The sequence below is a fragment of the Salarias fasciatus genome, chromosome 22 (assembly GCF_902148845.1).
Source record: "Salarias fasciatus chromosome 22, fSalaFa1.1, whole genome shotgun sequence".
Classification (NCBI taxonomy): Eukaryota; Metazoa; Chordata; class Actinopteri; order Blenniiformes; family Blenniidae; genus Salarias; species Salarias fasciatus.
Window position 1 is genome coordinate 20,860,408 of NC_043765.1, and position 12,002 is coordinate 20,872,409.

Genomic DNA, 12,002 nt, shown 5'->3' on the forward strand with positions numbered 1-12,002 from the left:
AGTATGTGGCAACACGTTGCTCAATGCAACACTCAGCATGTTAATAATTCCACACTGGCCTCGGAGCAGCGCCGTGCTACCTGCAGCCTGGTGTAACGTACCTCTGCTGGTGTGGGATGAAGCAAGCGGGGCCCGTTGAGGAGCTGCTGCTGCTGCTGCTGTGAGGACAGGAGGAGCGGAGGTGAGAGTGCAGGTATGCTCCATAATGGGCCTTTCACAGGGAGGATTTACTGGCTGCAGCAGTGTTGTCAGGGAGGCCCGTATCTCATTTTAACAAGCTTTCACAATCTCTGTCACCTTTATTTTAAGGTTCAGAGAAGTGAATGTTTTACATATTTGCTCCTTTAATCCAGAAAGTCGAGCCACAGTAGATGTGCCACCGGTGCTGTGTGTGAGGAGTGTCCTCTGCAGGACCCTGAAGGAGTCCTGAGGTATGTGGCGCCAAGATGTGAGCGACCTTTCCTTTAAGTCCTGTAATTGGAAGACGCTAGCTGGCCTGGATCTGGCCTCGTTGAGTTCAAAAACTCCTGCATAGACATTTTGGACGCTGTTTGTCATTGATTTAAGTTAACACTCCAATTGGCCATTTATTTAGAGGAGGTCCTTTTGTATGCAGGTTCGTGAAAATAAAGAAAACACATCCAGCGGCTGCCAGGATTTCCTCATTACGGCAGTCCAATCACAGACGAGAGTCACACATCTGTGGTATGAGCTTCTCGGTACTAAAATACACGGTAATGATGAGGAACTGACAAACTGTTCACAGCGAGGCAGCAGAGTCAGTCTCACTCTCAGCCACCATGATGGATTAGCATGAAGTGATCAACCAAATCAAAACAAATTCAATCAGTAAACCAAAGTTTATCTGATATAACATCACCTTTACACACGTAATAATACTTTATTCAGATAGACAAAAACATTTCAAATTACAGCTCTTTTTCAGTTTAAAACCTCATTTTCTTTCATTTTGTTTCAGTATTCAGTGCCATTTATATTGTAAACATGAAATATTGAACATGTTAAACAGATATTTCAGACGCCTAATACTCACTGTTGTTGTCTCTGTAAGAACAATTACTGAAAATTTGGAACGGTGAACAAAACAAGAGGATGCACTGATTAACAAATTTTATCCAGCATCAACTAAATATATAAGTTCTTGTTTTAAAGTTTTATTTTCAAGGAAGCATTAAAATAATATTAATGATAGCTTGATAAAAAAAACAAAAACAAAAAAAAAAACAAAACAAATTTGAGCACAGAAAAGTTTTCCTTTTTTTTTTGTTCACCTGTGACTTTCTCTTTGCATTATACGGTTTTTAATACGGGTTCGGGTCAGCTGGGATCAGTTTAAGCCCCCCCAACACCTTAAATTAGATTAAGTGGAAATAGAAGATAGTTACATGTCAAGACGTGTCCACAGATAACCCATAACTCCTTTTTACGTTCATCTTTTCTTTGACTTTTGGGAAGTTTTACACTATTTCAAAACGCTCCATTCAGACAGGAGAACCCGCTGTGGCGTCACGCTTTTTCACTTCCTTCTTGTTTTTATGAAGACGCTGTTTTATTCTTAGTGGGAATAATGAAGTGACGACGCTGTGAGACATCTGAAAGTAAAAAATAAGAGTCCCTTTTCATCACATGGTACATGGCTGTGGTTCACCCACGCACACACACATACACACACACACACACACACACACCGCTGTACCCCTGTTTGAAGCACAGACATCCATTATTTATGTTTGGACCTGCGGTCCTGGAATGCGAGGCGGATACTGTACAATAACGGTTATGACTTACTGCCCCTGACAACAGGTACGCCGCCTTTCATGTTGCTGCATAAATCAGGGAAACGGGAGGACAGGCTGCTGCCGTATAGATGTTAGTGAAACATTCAGGAGCAGCTTGAGGTCTGGTCCTCTGCTAATAGCAAACATGTGATCGCAAACACAGATACAAGGCTTTCTGTTCCACCTGGAAGCTTATAGTTCTGCCTAAGCACACACACACACACACACACACACACACACACACACACACACACACACACACACACACACACACACACACACACACACACACACACACACACACACACACACTGTAAAGAATACCCAGAAGGAAAAGATATTACTTTCTAAGGAGAAATAAATTCTCAGTAATATGTCACTTTAAGAGGATCACATGAAGAATATAAACATTGAGTAACTGTTTTACAACATGCCGCAACGTAGCTGGAAGCAGATTCAGGAACTTTTCCGGTGTTATTGTGAAGTATCTTTCGGAACCGATATTACAACACAAGCTTTCGTTATTTGTCTTGTTTTTGTCAGTACAGTATCAAGCAAAGGCCTTAAAGGAAACCTTCCATTTTGACAAATATGCTCACTGTCAGTAAACTATGAACCAACGAGAATCCAAACGTTAAAATAAAAGCTGTGTGTGTCGAATTTCCATAGGCTAATACCTGAAGAAAGCTCTCGTTGAATATATTTATATTAGTTGTATGAAATTAACCCAAACTTGGGAGTGAAAGAATAAACTGCTCGGCATGATCCCCACCAGTTTTCCATCCATCTGTCTTTCATTCAGTTTAATCTGCATGCGATGGCGCTGATCCCAGCTGAGAGGAGGGAACAGCCTATAGACGGTTCACCATTCCATTTCAGAGAGTCACAGGAAATTCAGAGTCACCAGTTAACCTGTAAAAAAAAGCACATTTTTTACACTGAAGAACCTGGGAGGACATGAAGATGTGTACTATATTTTCCTCCTATACATGATGTGCATGATGTTTGTTTTTTTCTCCCAGCTCTTTGTCTTTTATTAGGTGTAATATGGGAGTTCTGACAGTGTCTTCTGAAGGACGTTTTCCCTCACATGGAGTATCAGTCAGTTCTATCCAGCTGCGCTGTGATTTCTCCCGTCTGAGAACAGATGGGCCGTAAATTGTTCAGATCGCAAACACCCGAGTGGTTGTGAGTTTGTTTATTGTGTTCAGTTTCTTTGCAAAAGTGCACCAACAGCATTTTACTTTTTTTTTTTTAACTTGTACCTGTGAGCTACCAGTGTGGCGTGTAGCTCCTCTCTTCTCTCAGACCACTGGACATGCCTGATGCATACGCTGCTGTAGGAAAAAAAAAAAAAAAAAAAAGAAGCACGCTTTTCCTCGTACACACATAACCTTGTTTGCCAGTGTGAAATCAAGGGAACGTGGCAGGGTTCAGAGTTCTTCGAACACCAGTAACACGCAGAGAGACTGCCAGAGAAACCATGGAGTGTGAGACACGCTCTCTCTCTCTCTCTCTCACACACACACACACACACACACACACACACCATAGCGGTGCTGTCAGTGAGTCAGTGTGTGAGTCACACTCCGGCTATGCTGCTCTCGATTTTATAACAGCCGCCAGCACGGCACTGTATTTAATATTCCAAACAACTGTAATGTGGGACTCTGCGGAGCACGTTGACTTATATTCGTGCGATCTGCACGTCCGGAGACGGACCGTGCACATTCCGACATTCTTCTTTTTTGAAGCAATAATATCTGCATAATTTGGAAAGGGAGACTCTATTGACACACGCGCGGCCAGCACACCCACGTCATTACCTTCCCTTCTTCTTTTAAACACACACAAACACAGATGCAGGCAGAGGCACACTTGTCAGTGGGGATGACTGCCGATGAGTCAGAAGGGGAGAGGAGGGAATCCTTCGCTCTTTGTGATCCAGATCTATAGGAGAGGCAATAATAGGCTATTGCACCACAGATACCGACTCTATTAGATTTGACCTATGAATCATCCCCATATACTTTCTCAGAGGAGAACGTGCAAAGCTCAGGCCGAGAGGAAAATGTGGAAGAGGCCGGTCCTGAAATGTCAATCCGTGTCAGCCTCTGAGGTGGAATATTGAATCCCCACCTGTTTCACAGCTCTGAACTGGCAAAACAGATGCAAAACGCTGGCCGGCTGCTGCTAATGTGGTGAATGCCAGGTGTGGATCAAAGGGGAGAAACCAACTGCAGCCAGTGTCTAACCAGTCTGCCGACTGTAGTTTCCCTGATGAAACCTGAACTCTTATAAGACCAAATGATAAACTCCAGCTCCAAACAACACATCTGTGCAGCTGATGAGAGTTTGATTTTGCCGTTTTCAAAGTTTGAGTCCGCTTCACGAGAGACGTAGGGCGCGCTCACCTACATACCGAAAAGAACATCATGTCTCCTTATCACGGCTTCTCAAGCTGAACAGTGCAGGTGAAGAAAACTTTTAAATGTCACCCTCTGGTGGTGTGAGGGGAAGGTGAGCAACCTGGCTACCCGAAAACACAAGCCTTGACAGAAAGAGTCGCTCCTTTCTAAAGACACTGAGACTGATTCATTTGAAATTCAAAGCAGATGAACTCAGTGACACATGAAAGGTGTTTTGTTTTTCTTTTTTTTGCAAATGAACGCTGCTGGCACCGGGCTTCTCCGGAGAGCTGCGGCACGTCAGGGCAGCGGGGCGAAGCCGTGCACTGCTGTGGGTGTTGGACTCGATAGGAGTGGCAGGACGCCGAGGGGCAATGAGTCACAGTCAATGATAAAGACTGGGAGCTACGGCTGCCCTCTCTTAACTGTCCCTCTCTTTCCTCGTTCCATTCTTCCTTTCTCTTTGCATCTTGCTGTTTACATGAGTAATCATGTTTATTATTCCGACTTTGTTTTAAGAGAGTGACTCACAGCTAACTCTCCCCTCCTTTTGTACCTTTGACTTTCCAGCTAACAGAAGATCCGTCTCTCCAATCACATGCACTCTTTTTCTTTTTTAATTTCTACGCCGATCCGTTTTCCTCACAAGTCCCCATCTGTGGTCCGTTGCCCCGATCGGGGAGTGGAGCCTTTAGGGTTATCTGCAAGTGGAAAAGCTTTCTGACTCACTTTTGCACACAAACACACACTTTATAGATGGTGACTCATTGCAACATCGGCCATTCAGATCCAGAGTACACAAAAGTCAAACTGGTACGTGAGCGTGTTTTAATGCGCTTGTGTTTGCATACACATTAACCTTCATATGCATTAAGGTGCTGTTGCACAGCAGGCTCATGACACGACACCTACACAGCTTTTATCGCTCCGTCACCGAGATTAAAAAAAAAAAAAAAAGTTGCTGTGAGGGAGGTTTAGGTTGCCGTCCTGTTTGCAGGATTCGGAGCGATAGGTCTGTTTTTTTGCACCCCGCTCGAACAGATGTGGGCGCAGATGTGCACGATTAGTTTTAGCGCGTGTAAGACCAGAGGCGGGGAGGAATTCGACATGACACGGGCGGCCGAGGAATGATAAATGTGCGGAGTGACTCATGCAGGACAGAGATAGGAGCCGTCAGCTGACACAGGCAACACACAGTCTTAACGTGCACGCAATTAAGTGTCACACGCACACACACACACAAGGAGCATCCCTCAAGTCACACACACACACACAGACAGACCTCCGGATGAGCACAGACAGCACCGTGCAGAGTGTTCCCGTCTTCATTTGTACAATTTTTGTTGCATGTCTCTGGGAGAGATGAGTCACTTTTAACTGCAGTCATCACCTAACTACTGTCACAGACTGATTCACACTCCCAACTATTTCGAAAATAACAATCAACCACTCTTCCAGCGTTTTTATATGCAGAGCGCCTGCGGGTACACTGTGTACTTAATATAGAATAGTCACGCAGACCACGAAAAGCACAAAAAAAATAGTTTTTTTTATTCATCTATGACTAAACTGTGTACATTTTCAGCTTGTGCAATAAAAAATAGAGTTAAGACGATACTCAACTGCAATATAAACAGTAGTAAGTGAACCTTTACAATGCAGAACAAAGCTACAACACATTACTACTAAAATACTGCTCAGACCGCCTGTGAGCTGGTTTTGGCAATGACCGTTAGTTAATACACCATCCGGCATCGAACGTGAGGGGCACGAAACTTTAATTTTCATCGTCTGTGCCCTCCTCTTCATCATCATCATCCACCTCCTCCTCAGAGTCATCTTCGTCCTCGTCCTCATCGTCGTCGTCCTCCTCCTCCTCCTCCTCTCTTGTCTGGCGACCGGAGGCTCTTTGTTGCTGTGGCAACAAATAAACAGTCACTGTGCAAATAAAGAACGTAGCAGATCGTCATTAGGCACAGGCAGAGCGTCCCTGGAATTCTGTTTAATCCTGGACGCTTTTCCCGTCACCGCGGCCGTGTTTACAAGTGCAGGTAGAGCGGTGAACGACCTCGACAGGTCACATTCCTCCAGCTGACGCTTTCGGTAATTACAGTGCTGTTATACAATCATGATATGGCTCGTGTTGAATGAGACTTCTTCTGGGAACTTCTGTTGTTTCTTAATTTCATTTTTTTTTCTTTATTTCCTCCCTCCTCCAGTTTTAACCTCTGTGCAAACTGGGTCAGCAATCCACTTCTCCTGCTCCACATTAGGCTGCAGATGCGCCGTTCAATCAGCTGTGATTGCAGTTTCTCCCAGACAAAAATCAAGCCTAATCTTGGAAGCAGTGTATGACGCAAAAAAAAAAAAAAAAAAAAAAAAAACGCATCTGAGTTGCACTGGTGTGACAGGTGTGTGTAACAGTCTGTCTCTGAGGGACTCGATCTGGACACAGCATCTAGAGACACGTCTTACCTGAAAGGTCCCCGTCGTACTCAGGAAGGAGCCGGTCCGGTCCAGGGAGGTTTTGGAATTGGCTCGCACTATGTCTAAGCGTGAGTGGTAGTCGGGGGGGTGCAGCGAGTTCCTGAACACCTGCCAAAGACAGTAGGAGGCGCTATACTCTTTCACCAGAAACAAAGAGAGATGGAAGACTGCCTACACACATCCAAAAAAGAAAACATACCATTCCTCATAAGTCACATTTTGAGTGTTTCGTACAATGCTGTAAAGAGTTTTAGAGGAAAAGACAAAGAAGTGAAACCCTGCGGCGAGGAATACGCAGCCAGGCAGAAACTAGGCCGGCAGTCGTCTGAGGTCGCACGAGGAGACTCAAAAGTGTAACTTTATTAGGAAACGCCGCACAACTGCGGTTCAAAGCTCTCCGGCAGTTTTTGTTGTGTGGAAAATAAATTCAGTCATGCCTCTCGATCGGGATTATCTACATGCTTGTCATTGTGCCGGCTTCAGATGATTCAATCTCCGATGCTTTGTGCCGTGAGTCACTGAAAAACAGCCTTGTCTTGTCGAGGAGTTGTGCTTCAATATGAATGGAAGGGGAGATGATTCAGTGCTAAACCACACAGATGAGATGGCAGAGGGGTGGAGAAAATAGCACAAGGCTATCTGCAGGAGGAACCTTGCTCACTGAGGAGTATTGATCTTTTGTTTTGTTTTTTTTTCTCACTACATCCTTTCTTTCTTAAAATAGTCCAGAAAATCTCTCATCACATTGTAAACAGAAGAAAAGGAGCTTGGGTGACTAAAACGGCGTTCGGTACAGAGAGCAGGTTATTTTGAAGGTACAGAAGGGAAAGGGTGTGAACGTAAAAAAATATGTATGACTAATGTGTTCATATGGCTGCGACGCTTAAAGCATGCTGGATATATCCTTCAGATTCAGCAAGTGACGGACAGACGGTGTGGGAGTCGACGAAAAGAAGCTTTCCACGATTAGTTTGTGTTAAAATCCCTTTATTCAATCAATCACTGATTATTTTTGCAGTGACTATGCCTATTTAAACCTTTAATAAATATAATCTTAAAAACAGTTTATTGGATTTTCTAAATTTGTCTGATTAATGTAAGCTTACAGATAAGATCTGCACTCATGCTCAACTAGGTTCTTGTAATTGATCATATCCACAAATCAATAACAAGTTCATGTCAGATTAGAGGTGTTTGCGTGTGAAAGTAAATACATTTGAATATTTAGGAGCATCTAACATTGTGCATGTTTGCATAATTGAACACAAGGACAGCAGGCGGGCGATCGATGCACTAGAGCGGTGATCATGTCTTACCTCCAGATCCTCCTCCTCGTCCACCTTCTGAATGCTCTGGAAGGCCAAGGTGAACATCTCCAAAGCCTTGGCATGGAAACTCATCTCGATCGTCACGAAATCGCATAAGATTTTCTGGACGGAGAAAAGACAAGGTTAGTTTTCAACCAAAGACCGTCTGGTGAAACACATCCAGCCGCCGTCTGCAGAGAGTCATTCAACTGATTCAACATCATCACGGGTTTCAGTTTACTGACATAACTTTTGATTAATCTGTGGTGCAGCAGACCTTTATGTCCCGGATCTTCTGCTTCTCGAACTCGTCTATGGTCTCCTCCAGCTGCTTGGTGGTCCGCGTGGCGTCCATGGTGGCTCTCTGGAGCTCACTCTCAGCCTGACAGCAAAAACTTCATCAGTTTAACAAAGCAAAAACAACAAGACACCTTTTTTCTGACAAGTTGGATGATTTCCTGCAAAAGTGAGCCGTTCAAGTTCCAGTCTCATCAAAATAATTGTGAAATGAGTTTCTTCTTGGTTGTTCGACACCAGCAGTGATGCGATGATCACATGGGACCCACCTGTGACTGATGGCTTGGTGAAGGAAACATGAGAAAACTTTCAATTCTGCATATGAATCCTTAAAATTAGAACACACACACCACTGTAGCCTGTAGTTACACCTTTTAAAATAGCTTTAAATATATTTTACAGTAACAAGATTATATGTAACTGATGCAATAACAGTAATAATGGTCATGATATCTCAGTACTTCGATTTGACAGATTTCTGAGAACAAAAGACAAGGATACGATGATCTGCCTGTCTGAAGGGTTTCTCTGTCTGGTCCTCTCGAGCTGGGCCATCTGTTTGGCTTCTCTCTCTCTGGCACTCTGCGTCGCCTTCAGATCCTCCTGCACGGATACGTGAATACACGAGAGCTATGGTGGTCAATGAAAAACAACTTGTGTTAGGCTGTGAAAAGATAGAGAACACAATGTAACATCCGAGTGCTTGGTGCACCTCAGTGTTTTGCAATCGAGGCCTCAGGTGGACAAAAACAGTTCCTTACTCTGACACGATGAACAGTTTGGAGGAGAACTTGATTATTTGAAGGAAAAAATGTGGCATTTGCACAGTGAAAAACCACACTTGCAGGAATTTAATCATAATTAAAACAATAACAATCAAACAAAGCTACTCTGTGTTGTGATGGTTTCAGAACTATGAGCAACACAGGATTGGATCTTTGATTGATATGGAACTGATTCATGTCCTTTATGAGGAATGCTACTGTATCTTAGGCCTAACAAGACACACATCTACATCAGATAGCTGCAGAGCAGCATGTGTGAAATACCCAAAATGCCATTGAGGAACGATGGAATTCATGTTGATTCTCTGAAGCAAGACAAGAAGTGGCAACCATTCAAAAAGAACCACAAGTCAGTTTGATATGATGGTTAAAACAGTACTGCCCTCGTGTGGACAAGCAGTGGTATTGACACTATATGTACATTGCTGATTGCTTCTATTTAGTTTACAACGTTGAAGATTTATCCCCAGCCCCACAGAGCCTGAATCAAACTGTATAATCTGTCATCTCTCACTCTGAACCACATGTTTTGTCACTGGAAGAACCCGTTGAATGCAAGAATTTGTAATAATGCTCACATTGATTGGTAACACAAGGTAACACAAAAACACAACTAATTTACTGCTAATAAGATAAATTTAAGCACACACGTGTTCATACATAGAAGAATATGGCGAAGTCATGAGTGTAACACTTTTGCATTAGTTACACTTAAAGCATAACACTTTGAAAACCAGTGCTATTTTGATTCTAGTGACTCAGTTATGGTGGGATCTGTGGGTGCAGCTGCATTTATTAAATTTCTCCCTGAACTGTAATTTTATCAACTAGTAAAATTGGGTTAATTTTAATTTTTTTTTTTTTTTTTGGTTTTGAATCATTTACAGCTCAGTGTGTGTGTGAATATAAATACCCACAATGGCGATCACAGGTGCTGAGTTTAACTAGAACAAGGATTAGTACTCTTCAAACTCACAAGCAGCGGTTTGTACATGTTGGAATGGTTGCAGCATTGAGACTCTCACCCTTTTACGTTTTACAACAGCTCCATAGCTTTTCAATGGCTCTATGACTTTGGCCTCAATGCGTTCCACCTGGAAGGCAAGCAAAACAGAAGTTGAGAGTGTGATGGGGAGGGATGAATGATGGATGAATCTACATCAATAAATAAAAGTGTGTACTGTCATCTCACACAACCCTGACCTCTGCGTGGCGGTAGTCTTGGACCTTGGCCAGGTGGTCTGCGAACTGCTTAAGGCCCTTCTTGAGGCTTGGCGTTTCTGTGTCTGCATACACTCCGATTTCCCGCACTAGGATGTCAGATTTGTCTCTCAGCCTGGCTGTTTTACGGCCGTAGGCAGCAAACAGCTGGCACATGTCTCCAAAGTGTTTCTCCACATTGGTGATGTTCTCCTGGATCTTCCTGGTCTGGCTGTCTCTGCAGAGGATGACAGACCACAGGGAGGATCCAGCAGCTTATACAGTTTTTATGAGAAAGAAATGCCAAAAAGGGATCTATTATAACGTGTGTTATGTGGTGTAGTGTCATGGAGCCTGTTTGATGATGCATATGTAATAAAATGTAGTATAACATCTTTATTTGATCCAAACGGGATACCTCATGTGCAGTTAGTTTTCAGCATATAAACAAATGTTTTTGTGGCAAATGAATATCAGTTACCTCGGGGCTTTAAGCCTCTAATCTGTTGCTAATAATCACAAATAAAGCGGTAAATTATTACTTCAAAGTAAAATCTAGTTGAAACAACGCTCACATCATCCCCGGGTGAGAATAGTGAACATTAGCTTTAGCATCCTGCTGTCACAGGAACGGTTCTGGGCTGGCGGGTATTTCTTACCTCGCTCTTGCATCTGGTGTACGGCTCATCTTTGCCGGCAGACAAAGATAAACAACAGTATAATGTGTTTATCTTGCACCCTGATTTGAAGTCCGCTAGCTAGCTAGCTGCGCTGTCCTGCCAGCACGCCAATGCGCCGTTTCCATGGAGCCCACTTCCGCCTGAGAAAGGCATTCTGGGTAATGTAGTCTTTACTAATTATTTAAGTTTTTCACTGTGTCAGATGGAATTCTAAGTAATGAAACCCTTTTTCCTTAAAACAACCGGACCTAAATCTGTTAAATGCTTACCCTCCCATCCCCACCCCAATCATTATTGTTTTTTTTTCTTTAACTTTGAAAATTAGCAGTGTCAAATCCTCAGTCAAGAGTGTCCTTTTTTGAAGTGGAAATCAAACAGAGAACTTCATGACAAAAGGGACAGGTAGAAGACATTTTCAGCACCACCTTATAGGATAGCAAAAGCTTTTATGTAGTTGGAGATGCCACGTGTTTCATTTGTTCATTCATTTTGTGATATAAGGTAAGCTTTCTAACACTGGGGCCTGCTTTGGGACAATATGGTGACACACTCATAGAGGATATACCTCAAGTGAGAGCCAAGACAAGTTTATTTATACAGCCCCATTCAGACGCAAGGGTACTTTACAAGGAAATACATTAAAACAAGACAATTCAGAATTTTAATTCTAAGTGGTTAAGAGAATCAAAAACATTAAAACAAAGCAATTAAGAAAGGCATAAAAAAGGAAAATAACTAAGACAAAAGAATTATTAAGATAAAATTCATAATATAAGTAAATTTTATTTAATAGAAAGCCTGAATAGCCTGAATAAATATTAATGTTTTCAGGCCTGATTTAAAAGAAGTGATAGTCAGCAGACCTCAGGTGTTCAGGAAGCTTGTTCCACAGGTGAGGAGCGAAGGAACTGAAAGCGTCCAGTGCTTCTGACTCGGGGAACAGTCAGGAAACCTGTTTCTGAGGGCCTCAGGTGTCTGAATGTTTCATCCCCAAGTAATTCTTAGATGTAGACCTGAGACCGTTCAGAGCTTTACACAC

The 12,002-nt window shown here is 42.9% G+C and overlaps 1 protein-coding gene across 1 annotated transcript; it reads right to left on the minus strand.

Annotated features, from left to right (window-relative positions):
- Positions 1–5,774: 5,774 nt before the first annotated feature.
- cibar1 (CBY1 interacting BAR domain containing 1) lies at positions 5,775–11,080 on the minus strand. The gene is made up of 9 exons (XM_030120681.1): positions 10,943–11,080; positions 10,287–10,521; positions 10,109–10,177; positions 8,800–8,901; positions 8,568–8,573; positions 8,279–8,383; positions 8,011–8,124; positions 6,683–6,802; positions 5,775–6,122 (listed from the first exon to the last, which is right to left on the minus strand). Exons 1-9 carry the CDS (start codon positions 10,969–10,971, stop codon positions 5,985–5,987), a joined length of 918 nt encoding a protein of 305 aa, XP_029976541.1. The 5' UTR covers positions 10,972–11,080; the 3' UTR covers positions 5,775–5,984.
- Between the last annotated feature and the right edge of the window lie 922 nt (positions 11,081–12,002).